This window comes from Phaeoacremonium minimum (genome assembly GCF_000392275.1).
Source record: "Phaeoacremonium minimum UCRPA7 unplaced genomic scaffold PA7_03_scaffold_389, whole genome shotgun sequence".
NCBI lineage: Eukaryota > Fungi > Ascomycota > Sordariomycetes > Togniniales > Togniniaceae > Phaeoacremonium > Phaeoacremonium minimum.
In genome coordinates, this window is record NW_006921292.1 from 89,118 (window position 1) to 105,796 (window position 16,679).

The 16,679-nt window shown below is 47.8% G+C and overlaps 2 protein-coding genes across 2 annotated transcripts; both read left to right on the top strand.

Moving 5' to 3' along the window:
• Positions 1-5,100: 5,100 nt before the first annotated feature.
• UCRPA7_5079 (putative short chain oxidoreductase protein) lies at positions 5,101-5,821 on the top strand (the record flags this gene model as incomplete). Its single annotated transcript, XM_007917627.1, has 3 exons — positions 5,101-5,189; positions 5,242-5,315; positions 5,433-5,821. 3 exons carry the CDS (start codon positions 5,101-5,103, stop codon positions 5,819-5,821), a joined length of 552 nt encoding a protein of 183 aa, XP_007915818.1.
• Positions 5,822-11,210: 5,389 nt separating this feature from the next.
• Positions 11,211-11,678, top strand: UCRPA7_5080 (putative proteasome component pre2 protein; the record flags this gene model as incomplete). Its single annotated transcript, XM_007917628.1, has 1 exon — positions 11,211-11,678. One exon carries the CDS (start codon positions 11,211-11,213, stop codon positions 11,676-11,678), a length of 468 nt encoding a protein of 155 aa, XP_007915819.1.
• Positions 11,679-16,679: the final 5,001 nt, after the last annotated feature.

Sequence of the window (16,679 nt, forward strand, 5' to 3'; positions counted from 1 at the left end):
AAGTTGCTTTCGTACCACGGCATTGTATGTTTGTCTAGTAATCTCAAGCAGTCGTAAACCCGAGCCGAAAATTGGCTTGCTTTCGAATATTCTTTTGTCCCGCTGTCAGACCCTCCTCATTCTCATCGAATGGGATGAACCCCATTGCTCGAAGACCTTCTTCTGAAAGAATGTTCTCTTTACGAGCACCATGGTCAGGATGTGTATTCTCAAAATCGCCATGCTGATATTTGATGAAGTCACGCGGCGGCACAGCATCTAGAAACGCCTGACGCAGATGTACAAGGCTGTCCAGATTGTAGGGACATAGAGGAATGCAAGGATTATAGCTAACAGATGAATCCAGATCACCAGGGTGGAATCGGTCGACTTCGTGGACAACGTCGCAGTGCCAGAAGACGTAGTCACCTGGCTTGACTGGCGGTATTCCTACTGTAGCCTTTTCCAACCTCAAGTGCGGATGGAGCTCTGGTGTTGGCAGAAATTGAATCTTACCAGGATCAGCCCCTGGGAAAAGTGGCGTTATGTCGTCGAACTCCTCGTCTAGAATGAAGTAGGGTCGAAGTAGTTGATAAGTGGTGGACATCTTCAGCTCGGGTAGGAGGCGAAGAGTCCCCTCTCCTGTATTTGTATGCGAGAGACTGATCCAGCCCTGTAAGGAACGAAATGCCGTGCATGACTTGTCAGAGTAGAGACAAGTCTTTGCCTCAGATCTGAAGTCGGCGTTCCAAGCGTCGTAGTCTTCCCACTTGCCATCGAAAATTGTTTGGTAACATGCTCGGTATAAGGGGTCTTCCCATCGCTCGATGGCGCCACTGTCTTGATGGGCTTTCAAAGTATATTCTTCGTCTAACAAGATGTTTTATTAGTTAGAGCATGCATTGGTTTGTGTTGGTGCTTACTCTTTGTAGGATGCCTAATGCGAAAACGATCTGCATATGCAACTTGTGAAGACAAGTCGAACGGAATGTTCTCGTCTGAGACATGCCAGAGCTGTGATATCGCATTCATTGCCTTCAGCACGTTATTATGACTGCGAATTTGCACTTGTGGTTTTGTCCAGAAGAGACTAAAGTTTTGTGGATCATGTGTTGGGTAGCCCCCTACGCCGGGATGTGACTTGACATAGTCCTTCAGTTCCTTTTCCCACTGAGATGCTTGTTCTTCGCTCACAACACCTCGAATTATAAGACAGCCTGTTGATCTGACATCAGACTCGATGCTTTCAGGAAGCTGGCCGCCGTTTTCTTCGATATCCGTGAAGTTGATTTCAGGAATTGCTTTTGGTCCAAGTTTGGCAATACGTTCGCTTTCGGTTTCTAGAGCCTGCGTAAGTCTATGATAGGACTCGATGACTCGCTCCTTATTTTCAGGCTTAATGATAGATTTCTTCAGCAACGAAAATCTTTCCTCGAGGAGGGCACAGCTAGTATACAAGTTAGGATCTGACGGCAGAGTGTCTGTCGCGGACAAGCATGGTCTGTGTGATAGGGTCTTGAGGATCAATAACATACGGCATCTCCCTTCGAAGCAGTGTCTGCGTTACCGTGGCCATGTTGAAGAAAGTAAAGTTGGGCGCAAGTAGCAGTGCTAGCTTGAGTGCTTGCGATTTCTTGTGATTGCAAAGTCCTCTATTCAAACTGCCCGACAGTGCTATGATTCGCAGCCACGCAAGCATGCTTCTTGAATACTCAAATAACAACCGGCTGATGGTTCTTATCCTATGCTGCACTAAATCTCATCTGTCTTAGACCTGTGATCTGCATGTGCAACACCCCCTAGCTTCGAAACGCCCCGCGGCCAAGCAAATGCGTGTTGGCCTGCGGCCAAGTTCCCCGCGTCACCACTAACTGTTTTGGCCTGTCATATTATGCACCAATCGTCTTCATAGGTACAAGTGTGCACATATTCGAGGGCGTTAAAGTAGGCGATGATAGCTCTTCTCGGTTCGCTACGATTATCAAGTGCAGGGGCTTCATTACACGTGTGATATTGTGCTATTTAGTTTGGCATTTCTGTGGAGCCCTGGCTCCTGCGAATCTTAGCCGCCGTATCTTAGACGGTAGCCTCTTGTTTAGTTGTTTCCCTAAGAATAAAGTAGTCAACAGATGACCGCTCTTCATTATCCCGAACACCTGCTGTGATCACTACCAAGGTGGGAAGGTAATGTGACAATGCGGGGACCCCGCATTCTTACTCTTTTGACGACTAGGGACTCTCAGGCGTTTCCGTAATTTCGCAGTGAATAATCGGCATAGTGCAGCGTCGACAATGCCGGGAAGACTAGATGTGGCGGAAAGCAAGCTCTGCTGGAAGCTGAAATGTGATATATGGATATAAATATTGATCTGTGCTTATCTTAAGCTCCGCACATAGTCATTCCGGGAGTCTTGTAGTTCTCTCGTAAGAAGGCAAGAACAAGCAAAGGAAGCGAATGATAAGCAAGTATAGTCGATACCAATAAATCCATACACAGGATGTCATTTCTTTGTAAAGTCCTTGTCCACGCCTCTCTCATCCTGGCCTTGGATTTCAACGTACCGATCGAAGCAATTCCACCTGTCAATGCATCGGACGTGATCCCAAAGAATTTCCTCTCGTTATCGATTGAGTCGTCCAGTTTCCCTGATTTTGGAGGTCTGCGATTGCCTAAATCGCGTGGTACTTTCATTGGCATACACTAAAATTATCTCTTACCTAGGCAATAATACGAACCCAAATCCCTTCACCAAGAATCTCGTAAGCAATCTAGCTAAAGAAACCGGGGAGCTGCCTATTGTTAGAATAGGTGGTGCTACGGCGTACGTATTCCCAGATACGCCTCACTTGGGAAGATCCGTGTCCTGATGAACTTTAGAGAGAGGAGCCACTTCGTGGCAAGCCAGCTAGAAGCCTTGGTGTCTAATTGGGACTATTCTTACAATCGTGATCAGCCCAGAAATATGACTATTGGCCCTGCATATTGGCAGTCGTTAAGTCAGCTTCAAGAGACTGCACAGTTTGTATTCGATTTGAACTTTGTCAAAAACGGCTCTGACTATATCTATAACTTGCGTTCCTGTGTGAACGAGACCTTCAAACAAGTAAAACATGACAAAATACATCACTGGGAAATAGGCAATGAAAATGATGGGGACGTCAGCCAAAGACTCCGTCCAGCAAATTGGACCGTGGATGATTTTGTCAGGGAATGGGTGAACCGCACTAAGGTAATTAACGAGGAACATGGCAATGAGTTGCGATTCATGGCTCCATCTCTATCGGGCCTCAATGCTGACTTTAGCCCTTACCGTATGCTTGACCCGAACGACTTGGACATGGATCGAGATGGGTGGATAAGCGAGATCTCTCATCACATGTACACGCCTTTTAAGGTAACATATTGATGGTACACTGAATAGCTAATGGTCCTTCAGGTACATAACCGGGGCCCAAAACAAACCCCAGCTACAATGTAAGTTCATCATAAATAAGCAAGAACCAAAGGATTTACTAGCTCACAACAAATGCCTCTGCTCAGCAACGCTGATGAATCACTCGACTCTCATCAAGGCTGCTTACTGGCCGCTTGATTTCGGCAAACGCATGCGTGATGGGGGCCGATTCTACGTTCTTGGAGAATGCAATAGCATATATGGCCAAGGAGCAGTTTCCGTCTCTGATGTGTTCGGTGCGACCCTCTGGAACGTCGACTTCGCTCTATACATGGCAAGCAACGTAAGTATGATACACAGCACTAGACTTGTCCTTTCTGAATGGAGTAAGCAGAATGTTCGCCGTGTCCACATGCATCAAGGAACTTCATACCGGTATGCTTCATGGCTGCCTGTCCAGGTCAATGACACTGCACCTCACGTACGTCCACCATACTATGGCAACCTTTTCGTGTCGCGCTTTATTGGATCGTCAGGCAAAACGCGGGTTGCCAATTTTCCTCTCGATGACCATGTCAATGTAGCGTATGCCGCCTATGATGACGACAAACTGGCGCGAATTGTATTCCTCAATATGAAGGAGTACAATGCCACAAAGACAGATGACGGACATATCGAGTGTCGCCCAGTAACAACATTCCGGTTCCCAGCACCAGAAGGGTATACCCAGGCACGTATAGCCAAGCTCTGGGCACCAAATGCGCACGAAACTACAGGCATTACAATTGACGGTGTATCTTATTCGTATGAGACCCTAGGTAAACCATCAAGGGTAAAGGATGATGCCAAAGTTGTCAAAGCTAAAGATGGAGAGTTTTCAGTCAAGGTCGAGGCAAGTGGAGCGGTGATGATTACGCTGCTATAGTAATCTATTGGCGGAATTCTTTACAGTACAGGCGGCTCTATAATATATCATGGGTGTTCGCCTTTGCGTCGCACGCTTACCCTACCGTGATATGTTGATTTGATTGCAGGACAAAAGACCGAACCATCTCATTAAACCCGATGCGGGTGGCTCTAATCGCCGAAGAAGGAAGTATTTACGTCAAACGTGGTGCCCGCATCCAGTGTCCGAAAGTGTTCGGGAATTTCAAGCAGCGTTCGGGTGATGTAGCATCCCATTGGTCGACCCAGGACGGCTACTGTCCACTTGCCCACCACTAAGCCAATATGGCCTGAAATGTTTCCGGGCCAAGCACCATCAAATTGGAAAGATGAAATGATCAAGAGACGCAAAACTCTGTTCTACAATGCATGTGGTATTGAGGTGCCAAACGCCGCCATTAAATCCGATCGTTGAATTAATCTGTCTCGGTGTGTCTCTTGGACAGTCTCATGAGTATATAGATGGTGACATGTTACGACCTGGCGCTGTATCTATTGCTTTACAAACTCACAAACTCACACCTCAAGTACATCGCAATTTGCCTCTGCTGCAGTCCCTCATCTTCTGTCCAGAATGTCTTCACCAGTGTGGCTTATTACTGGTGTTTCAAATGGCTTCGGCCAAATCTTGGCTCGTCGCGTTCTGCAAGCCGGTCATCGTGTGATTGGCACTGTTCGTAATCGGACCAAATCAGCTCAAGCGGTTCAGGAACTCGAAACCCAGGGCTCAAAAATCATAGAGCTCGATACAACCGAATCACAGCACGTTATCATCAGTAAAATGGAATCTGCCGTTCGTATATATGGCCAGATCGATATCCTTGTCAACAACGCAGCTTATGCCGCTCTTGGTGTTATGGAAGGCTTCTCGTAAGCATACCTGTTGTTTTTAAGCTTCCTACAGCTAACTAGATCACGTTAGAGACACGGATATTGTCACGCAGTATAAGACGAATGTTTTTGGTCCACTGTACGTTATCCAGGGTGTGTTGCCAAGTATGAGGAGCCGAAAGTCTGGCATGGTCGTAAATATGAGTAGCTATGAAGGGCAATATGGTGGGCCGGCAGGTGGCTTGTACGCGTCGAGCAAATTTGCACTTGAAGGACTGACAGAGTCCCTCTCTGAGGAGACATCTGAATTTGGTATCAAGTGGCTTTTGCCCGAATTCGGTGCCTTCAGGACAAACTTTTTGGGCAAAGACGCTTTCGCTTCTCCCACGAAAGGCATTCCCTCCGGATATGAAGGGTCTATCGGAGAAAAGCATTTCAACAACCTCAGCCAGTGGGATAGAAAGCAGCCAGGTGACCCCATCAAAGGCATCGAGCGACTATTTGAGGTCATTACTGGAGCAGAAAATGCCGCGGAGGTGAAGAATAAGGTTCTTCGAGTGATGATTGGTGGTGATGCGGTTGATGTGGTCACCAAGAAGATTGAGAGTCTTAAGCATGATTTAGAGTTGTCTAAGAAGCTGGAGGATGCTCAAAGTACAGTTGCAGAATGATAGCTGTAGTAGTTGACAGAGTCGCCCCAGGACATAGCACTCGTAATACATGCAAACCTGGTCGACCCTCTTCAAGAGCAACAAATTCCCAGCAGGCTAATTTGAACTAGATTGCTTGTAACGTGCTAAAGTTTGACAATGTCATCCACCCCAAAAAGGAAATTGTCAAAGTTGAGACCCTCATCCGGGAAGATATTATCAAGACAAAATTCGTCATGTACATCTAGCGGTATCTCAAAAGAGCTATCTCGTTTTGGCAATCGCGTTTCGAGGATCTTTGTCGAGAGACATTCAAAAGTCCGAATGCACTGTTGAACATACCTGCTCAGATGCTCGTGTGCGCGGAGGGCTGAGATGGTATCGTTCCATGATTGCGATACTGATTCAGTAAACAACTCTGGCCCAAACATTGCCGCGAGAAAGGTTGTCCCTGCAATGTGCAAATAAAAAATCCGATACCACCATGGTATGAGTCCAATTGACTGGTCGGGTTCGAGCGACTCAATAATCAATGATGTGAGGCTCTGTGCTGCCTCAACGCACATCCCTGCACATTCCCTTAGGACTCGGTCACTTAGACTAGAAGTCGTGGGTGCCTGCGCCGTTGAAGAACGGGATCGGATGGAGTAAAAACTCGCAAGCATTGGTTTGTACAAGAAGACTCGATGGAGGACAAGACTACGCCAATAATATCAGAAATCATGTTGATAAGGAGAGACAATCGAACTCGTGAGAGCAACGCAACAAAGATCTTATTTACTTGCCGAATATGTAGTGTGTAACGTTCAGCCCGTGACTTCCTAGTAGGTGCTTCCTTAATATTCTCCAGCTTCCAGTCATTAGGAAGATTGCTCTGCCATTTGTTAAGGCAGCCATCGAGGTGTACGGTTACCGTGTAATACTCATCATGCTGATGGCGACGTGGAAGGCCTAGCTTTGCAGCTAGACTATTTCGGCTTTGCATCTGTGCCAATTGAATCTGATTGCCAATTTCATGCAGCTCCAACTTCCATATGAATTGCTCATCATGCCTAGCATTCTGACTTGTAATGCCTACTGACATTGGATTTGCTTTGCTAGATAATGAGATTATAGATGGTGCTAAAGTCTTTCCAAGAGACCAGGAGACACATCTTGGGAAAAGTTAGTGATGATCGCAGTGACAAATATCGCTGCGCCAATGCTTACCGATCTAAAGCAAGGCAGCTGGCCCAAACCTTTTGTTTGAGCTGTGAGTCACTGCAGGTCTCCTCTGATGAATGACAGCAGATGTTCTGAGCCATTCGCATTGCCAAACCTGCAGTCATCCACGTCTTTTCTTGATTATTGGTACAGTGGAGGTAACGGTTGAATAGCATTAAACATTGTATCATTTCGAGTGACCCAGGTTCCCAAAGTATGGTCGCAGGACGAAGGAGCGCCCATGCTCGCCGAAAATAGCAATGCCCCTCTTCATTTCGGCTTTCTAAAGACACAAATTCTTGTCTTTGCACTGCCAGGGCAAAGATAACGTTAAGTATGCTGAACCAAACATCACGACTCGAGTTCAATTTCGTAAGGGAGCCAGCGTAGGATGCCTCATAGTCGCGAGTAAACGATTCTCGATCCAGAACCGCCTCAGAGGAGTCGATGTAGTCCCAATACGTACATATGAGTTCATCAGCATATGCACGAGGTGGCAAGTCATCAGCCACGGCTATATAAGATGGCTCATGCAAGTCTATCTCTTCGAACAAAGGTGCATCTACCAAAGGGATGACCATTGGAGTAGTACTAGGGCCGAATCCTGCTCTTACATCAATTGCTGCCGCTACGTCACCAGCGAATCGCCCATGAGCGGCGTAGTAGGCGCGATTTTGATCTGGGTTGGGGCCATCCGAAAGGCCCGGAGGCTGTTCAACCTTTGACAGTTTCAATGTCGTCAACTCGGGTATCGCTTCCAGAGAATGATCCCGCGAGATTGGAGGTGAGACTGGCCCAGTGCTCTGGATGCGAATCATAGGTGTGCGATCAATTATAGCCTTGCGCTTGATAGATGGAGTTGGGGTAGAGGGATCTCGGCTAGATATATCTGCCATTCTTCGTGACCTTTTGGCACATGCTGAAGATGCAAAGTCCGTCAGTCTCATACATATTACTCCGCTAAAAGGCTTCTGATAGGGGGGGAAAAATACCGGCGAGATTACCATCACATTTGACCTTCCTTGTGCGACAGGCTTGGCAGGCATTGGGAACCCTCAAGCGCTGCCTACGTAATGGCTGGGTAGTTTTGTTTCGCTTCGGTTCATAGAGGGATTCCATCTTCCCAAGTCTAGCATGGGGACTTCTGGCAGCCTAACACTTGAACGAGGAGATGAGGTATCAAGAATGTCAAGTCCGCAGAAAATATTTGAGCAGGTCAATGACGGAGGCATCGAGGAATACAGGTCTCTAGACCAATCAAGTCGCGCTCCGCTTGCGGTAAAGACATTGATTGGCCACTGTGCATAATTTGGTGGAGAGCCATCTGATGGGTGACAAATCCGCAGACTACAGGGGACTTATACAGAGTAAGCTATTGAAGCGCAATTATCTGATCTCGAAATTCCAGCCAATGCGATGCCTTTCCGTTTCTTTCATGTCGTATGCGAATGTTATGAGCCAATGATCATTGAAATTATTTAAGAACGAAGATGAACCTCACAAAGCCACAGATCAAAATGCTCTATTATTTCCTTTGCATCCGCGTTAAGTGAATCAATTTTTCGAAGCAATGACTTTACAAGTCGAGCCCGAGACCATGCCTGGATCTAGTGAGCTTGAGCAGCCACATATCTATACTAGCCGAGGAAATCTTTCCAACCCTTTTCTCGTCGAATTTGTTAAAGATGATCCCAGGAACCCCATGAATTGGTCTCGGGGAAGGAAATGGTTCATCACAACAATAGTAACCCTATCTGTTTTTGCTATCACATTCACTTCATCAGCATACTCCGAGTCTTCCAACGAAATCATTCAAGCATTCAACATTAGCACTGAAGTCTTCAATGTTGGTGTCTCGCTCTTTGTTCTCGGCTTCGCAATTGGTCCAGCCGTATGGGGTCCTTTGGTAAGTGAGCCTTTCTACTTCGATGGTACAGACCCACGCTCACAAGCAGCTCGTATCAGTAGGCTTATTTACTGCCCAATGTTCATGGATTATCTAGCCTGACGATATTTACAGATCCGAATTATATGGCCGCCGAATTCTATGGATCGTGAGCCATCTCGCTATGGTCGCCTTCATTGGAGGTTCTGCGGGAAGCCAAAATGTCACTACACTACTTATTCTGCGATTCCTTGCCGGTACTTTTGGCGGGTCTCCACTCGTAAACTCCGGTGGTACTATTGCGGATCTCTTCCCTCCAGCTCAAAGAGGGCTCGCGCTGACCCTCTACTGTGTTGCCCCCTTTCTCGGTCCCATCCTTGGCCCCGTCGTTGGCGGCTTCGTTTCCGAAAATGTTGGGTGGAGGTGGGTCCAAGGGGTTTGCTGTATAATCATAGGGGTAATTGGTATTCTTGGTGTCGCTTTTGTGCCTGAGACGTACGGTCCGGTCTTGTTGGGAAACAAGGCAAAGAAACTATGCAAGGCTGAGGGGAAGGTTTACATCAGTGTTATGGAAAAAAGCCATGGAAAAAAGAAGCCATCTGAAATATTTGGGAGAGCCTTGAGTAGGCCCTGGGTCCTTCTGTTCCGGGAACCTATTGTCTTGGTGGCTTCGCTCTACATGGCTCTCATATATGGTACTGTCTACATGTTTATGGGCGCCATGCCTATCGTTTATAATGAAGAGCGAGGATGGAGCGAGGGAACTGGAGGCCTCGCATTCATGGGAATTGCTGTTGGCACCATCCTGGGTGTGGCTTACGCCATTTACGACAACAGTCATCGTTATATGAAGCTGTTTACATCTGGCGCAGCGACTGCCGAATCTCGGTTACCGCCAGCCATTCTTGGTGCATTCGCCTTACCAATTGGCATGTTTGCGTTTGGATGGACCAATTACCCGACTATTCACTGGTCCATCAGCATCATACTTTCTGCACCTTTTGGCTTCGGCTGCGTTCTTGTTATCCTCCCTTTGGTCAACTATCTTATCGACTCATACACGATCTACGCGGCGTCAGTCCTTGCAGCCGCAGCCATCTTCCGATCAGTCGTCGGCGCCGTATTTCCGCTATTTACCACCCAAATGTATCACACCCTCGGCATTCACTGGGCAACTTCAGTACCCGCCTTCTTGACACTAGCATGCATGCCTTTTCCTTTGGTAATGCATCGTTATGGCCGGGTTTTGAGGATGAAGTGCAAGTATGCTTTCGAAGCAGCTGAAATGTTGAAGCGGATGCAACAGAATAATGTCGTTACGACAAGGAAGGAAGAGTCTTCGTTGGATCAAAGCTGATTAATTAGTTGTGGGGCTGGCACAATGAGGAAAGGCAACAGCAATACCGAGCGAGCCCTAAGGACCCTACTTGGCCACATGAGGGCACATGTGACTCAGCTTCACTCTCGTCCTTAGGCAAGTTGTACCAAATTTACGGATGCGCATTGTATGAAGTGTCGAATTCTCTTACGATCAATTAGCCACCAGAAGTATAACCTGGGGTTCTTGGAAGGGAAACCAGCTCCACTCAAGACAAGGAAGCCTAGGCATACATGGGCCACTAGCACAAGGAGGTAGATGTGTGTGATGCCTGACGACTCTTCCATTAATTAACCTGGTTGGACCCGGGGATTTGACATTATCGGTTTTCTGGTACTAAGGTGGTTGTTCAGCGAGGCAGCCGCCACACTTACGCGGTGGACCTGGAGGACGTAAGCGCCCAGTTACCTTTTACCATTACAACGATATGTCTTCCTTCGGAAACAAAGGATTTACTTTCACATGTTTAACTTTGTAAAGATATCACGAAAATCACACATAACCGTCATGGATATCATCGTTGCGAAATACAATAGGTCACTTGTTTCCCAAAAGAGCCACCTTGTTGCAGACAATACAATTGAGCCCAGCGAAGTTGTCTCAAATCTGAGGTTTGCGTTACCGCCGATATCACAGGTATTGGCTTGTTTTACTTCTCTCCTCTTGCAATTCATAACTGACCTTATCCACGTAAGCCTTCAGCTTGGCTCCGCTTTGTGACAGACAGGTCCAACTCCGATTGTCCTATCAAGATTGCACATGGTACAACAACACTCGCCTTCTGCTTCCGTGATGGTATCATTGTTGCAACAGACTCTCGCTCTACTTCTGGTGAATGGATCGCCTCGCAAACCGTAAGAAAGGTCATCGAGGTCAACTCTTGGCTGTTGGGCACTCTAGCTGGGGGTGCTGCTGACTGCCAATATTGGTTTTCATGGCTGGGTATGCAGTGCCGCCTGTACGAATTACGAAATGGCCGTCGAATTCCGGTTGCTGCCGCCAGCAAGATGCTAGCCAACCTTCTCTTCGAATACAAGGGCACCGGTCTGAGTATGGGTACCATGTGTGCTGGTGTGACCAAAGAGGAAGGACCAGCACTGTACTATACTGATTCGGATGGCACACGAATGGCAGGCAACCTGTTCTGTGTTGGTTCTGGACAGACCTACGCCTATGGTGTGCTCGATGCGGAATACACATATGACCTAAGCGTGGCGGATGCCCTTGACTTAGGCCGTCGAAGCATTCTTGCTGCTACCCATCGAGACGCATATTCTGGAGGTTCAGCGAATGTTTACCATGTGCGAGAGAACACATGGGTGCACCACGAGTTCACTGATACCGGGCAACTGTTCTGGAAAACAAGGTTGGAAATGGGTGAATTTACCAATGTTACGGATGCTGGTGACTAGGTAGTAAAAGCCAGCATGACGGTCCAAAGGAGCGGCGACGGCGATCTCTTCAATGTTTAGAACACGGACATGGAGCATTTGCATCTTAAATGTGGAGTGTGGTAGGTAGTATACTTCGTTTACTATGTCAACTTGATCTTTGCGGTAGTCCTCTACCAGGGTAATGATCATTAGTTCGACAATAATTCTCAATGAGGAATTCCACCCTTGATAGAAGATTGTAGGGCTTTGGTACGAACATAATCTTCGAGACGTTAATGCGTATCATGATTCTCTTCGTTTTGTACTGCGGCTCTTGATGATTGGCGTTTACTACCATGGTAGAGAAGTCGTTCAGTCTTCAGGGCTACCCCTAACACAGTCTGACACACCTGAACAAGTCGGCAATTAGATTTACTTCCGTGTATCGAGCGCTATTGAAAAAAAAAAAAAAAGAACACGATTCCTTGATCCAGATGAAGCCCAGGGGTTTGGTATGTTTTTTTACCTCACTTATTTTCCCCCCTTGGCCAAGGAACATTCTGCGTTTGCTGGCAGGGAGACCAAGCCAATTCGTGGTGCGATTACTTCCTGCAATTACAGCGGCAGTGGCTTGCACATTGAACACCCCGTCTCAATTCCCCATTGGGATCGCCTTTGCCCTTGAATGCCGCTGAGTATAGGTGCTTAAGTGCAACAGCAAATGACTTTCACACATCAACCGATGCATTCCATAATTATCTTTCCCAAGTGGGAAAATTGTAGATCATTGCGCGGCTGGCTTCGTACCAGCGGACTAGTTTAGTGTCGATATCAGTGTATCCGAGGGTCGTCGGTGTTACGCGAGTCACGACTCGCGAATTTCCGACGCTGTACTTCCCTACCAAACCCTCGAATAATTTACCCCAAGGCCAATTCAAATTCGATACATCCACATCCAGGACAATAGTTCCCGACGCTGTACGTGATGGTGATAAAAGACAATGCTCCTCAGGTCTTGAGGCGAATCAGCCTCCGCTGGCTGCCTGAAGCGGCTTTTGAGGACACGGAGACGATTGCACTCAATGTGGGAGGGTTCTTCATGGACCTGCGGGTGTCGACAGCGGACGGCTCACTGCAGTGGAGCCGGGCTGGCCAAAGGATCACTCTTAAGCAAAATCCATGTACGGACGCTGCCCAACTCTTCTTTCTAATGTACCCGGCTAACGGTTGAGACCTGCATCGCAGTGACTTATCGATGGACACGCATCATTGATTCGTTTGGCAGCAGCCAGGCCGATGAGGCGGCATTCACGGAGCTACCGAACGGCGATGATCTCGAGATGGGCACCTTTGTCAAGGATGGAACACCCACTGCCTACGAGGAGGTCTGGCGAGATATTACGCAGGATTTTGGAAATGCCAATGATAGCGCGGCCTGGATCCTCCAAAGCAGCGATGGTCTTTCATTCCTCGGTAGAATCGGCGGGATATATATGGGATTGCATCAGGGGCAAGATGGGACCTTTGCGGTTAGAAAGGAAGTCTATGACGAGGACGCCGAGGGCTGCTGGCGGAACGTGTATGAGAGTGGTCCAACACAACATATTCCAAGCGCTCGGGATGTCCTGCAAGAAGAGTCCCTCATCAGGGGAGCAGCTCTAGGGGACATAGTGCCCACGGCTGGGGGTAAATATGCCGTTCGGGGGTTGCATTCCCCAGTAGTCGCCACCTAACTGTGTAGAGCTTAGCGACCTTCAAAACAGAGCGCCCCACGGCGGCACCGATTTTTGTAGAGCCCCAATGGATTGCCATGCATGAGCCTGACTCGCTCCAACGACTTAGTCTCACACCTCTTTCGTGCATGCTTTTTGACCTACGCAAGGAATGATGTGGTACTCCATGGACTACTCCGTCATCGTCTACAGACCGACGATTGTTTTTTTGCCATGAGCGTACCTGCTCGTCGTGATCGTCGGGATCGTGAGCGGGATCGGTCGAGCAGGCTCCGGCCGACGTTGTCGTGTGCGAGATGCTATCTGATGAAGAAAAAAGTGCCAACCAATCTTCCCATATTACGACTGTCATTTATAATACATTCGCACTAATACTTCATAGTGCGATAAGAAGATACCCTCGTGCTCGCGGTGTGCTCTGGCGGGAACGGCATGTCTCGCTATCAACCGCTCCAGCAAGACCGAGGTCCCTAGAAGTGCTGTGCGCTATCTTGAGAGTAGGTTAGAGGAACTCGAGAGTCATCATCACTCCTCGAGCTCGACGGCTAGTAGGCAGTTCGACAGCCATTATCTTTCATTAGAGTCAATCTATGATCGGGATAATGAAGCTGGAAGAGATTACGACGCCCTTCTTCGAATTGCTACCGCGGCAGTCGGCTCGATCTACTCTTGCTCCGTCTTGAGGAGTGCCTCCCGAATCTACTACGGGGCCAAACTATTTTACGCATCTGAACGTCCACCGCTGAAAATTCCTCTGAATGGCATCTACAACGAACATCCACCCAGAATGGCCAGCCAAGGCTCATCGTTTCGTCTGCCTCGGATGGGTTCTTTAAACATTCCTTTCAACGTAGCCAAAACCCTCTTCGATAATTATATGAACAACATGTTCCCAAGATATCCCTGCTTTATGGAGAGTGATCTCATAGATCAGTTCAACCAATTTTATCCACATGGGTCAAATCCCGAACACGTCTCCTCTGACACCACTTGGTTCATTGTTTGCATGATCCTCGCCATCAGCTCACTCACCTCAAAGGCCCACGATTTCCGGAAAGTTGCTTCTCTAAGCGAATCTCTCCAGCGTGATGCTATGCGGCGCAACTCATTCCTGGCTGAAACCAATCTCAGGTCGCTCCAGGGACTGGTTCTTTTGATACAAATGGCCCTTCTGCTCCCATATACCTCGAACCTCTGGTATTTGAGTGGAGAGGCTATGCGAATGGCCATCGCTTTAGGACTCCACCAAGAAGCCGCGGCGTATATGCACCTGGACCATGCTCAGATCAACCTTCGCAGGAGCATTTTCTGGACAGTGCGTCCCTGAGCCCCGGTTAAACATGCTGCGGACGCTTACAAGTGAATGTATATAGGTATACCAACTCGAAAGGATCGTGTCCATCGCATCTGGATGTCCCCTTGCCATCAGCGACGAACACATAAGCACACAGTTCCCGTCTAACATTCGCATGAGCTCTGTCACGAGTTTCCTAGATACATCCCGGCCGGACGGTAGAATGGCACAATTCCTTAGTCACGTACATCTCTGTCAAATCCAATCAGAGATCCTGGGTATCCAATTCTTCGACCAGGAGCTTCCCAAGGACGCGCCCGAATACGCTGACTGGCTTCAAAAGATGGAAATCACAATACAAACTTGGCAGGATCTCTCAACTTCTCACAGCGAGTCACCAGCATGGTCTACCAATGCGGCAAACCAGTGCCGGCTTCTGCTATACCGACCCTGTTCAAGAATCATTGTACCGCCCGAATCTTCCCTTCATACTGCGTCTGCGCTAGCAATCCAGATCATTAACAGTTCATGGGATATCGTTCAAGCAAGTAACCTGGTGCCTACCTTCCAGTACGTCTTTAGCGTCTTTCAAGCCGGCATGATTCTCCTGTACGCATTGAGAAACCATGGCCCAATGGTCAGAGACTCGGACCTGGGAGAACATGTGCGGCAAGCTCTTGACCTTTTAATATTGTTATTTGTGAGCATCTTTGTCCAGCCCGATACAGTATCCCCGTTTAATCGTTTTCCATTGTGCTTTAGAATGCCCTGGCGACAAGATGGCCTGTCGCTACCGATACTAGTCATTATGTCACAGAGCTCAAGAATACCATTCTACGAAGCGTTGAAACAGGAGAATGCTCAGGCCAGTCAGCTTACGATGTCAACCTGTTAGCGGAACTTGATTTCATGGTCACTCAAAGAAGAATTCACAGTCTGTATCACCGAAATGTCATCTTACCTACACCTGAAGACATGGTGCATTCTGAGCCCTCACCGTGGGCGTCTTTGACCCCAATACCAGACGAGCTATGGCAAGAGTTTATCAACACCAGCTTCGAATTCCTCGGTGATGACTCTTTTGTATACCTTGATCCAAATCAAGGAGAACAGACAACGATGAGCGAGGTGATAGACTCTACAGCCTCCTTAATCAGGCCCGATGTTAACCTGTTGTCACTCGCCGATGTCGAAACGCTGATTGATTCACTTCCTGCCTGTAGCTTCTGTCGCGGGCAGCACATAAAATGTGATCGACAATTTCCCCGTTGTGGGGCATGCAACAGATCTGATCGAGAGTGTCTCTACTACGATGCGACTCTTGAAAAGAACGTGTCGCGCGGGTTAGAATTGCCAGATTAGCCTCCACCGGGAGATATAGCTAACAGGATGCTTGCCTTAGTCATATTCACGATCTATACCAGAGGATTCGATCCCTTGCACAGAATCAAGCTGTACCAACCTCAATATCCGATCCACCATCAAAGCAATTTTCATCCAAGCACGACGTAAACAATGGGCTCTATCTTCCATACTATCGAGTTACGTCCTCTCGGGCTAGTGCAGAAGTACAATTTCAAAAGGAGAATCAGTCAAACGTTCACGACAATTTATTCTTTGGGCAATCGAGCAATCTCGCATCTTTGGGGCGCACTCCTACAACAAGCGCCGGATGGAGTGGATTATGGACCGAACCAACCCTCCAGAGTAGATCAACCTTCACTACACAGTCACTGGACCCCGGGTTTCCCCCTGTCCAAATGGCGCTCTCTCTTTTCCGCATTTTCTCGAACTCGATCAACATATTCTATCCCACTTTAAAAGCTCAGCATGTCGACGAAATTGTAGAGAGTGCTTACAATGACCAAGATTGCACAAGGCTCGGTCAGGACCACGATCTATTTTATTTAATCCTTGCTATTAGCTCCCACGTGGCGAGAAAGTCGGACATAGGGCTACCTTTTACACCAAGTGTCTACTTCGAGAAAGCTATATCACACCTAGAACAAACGC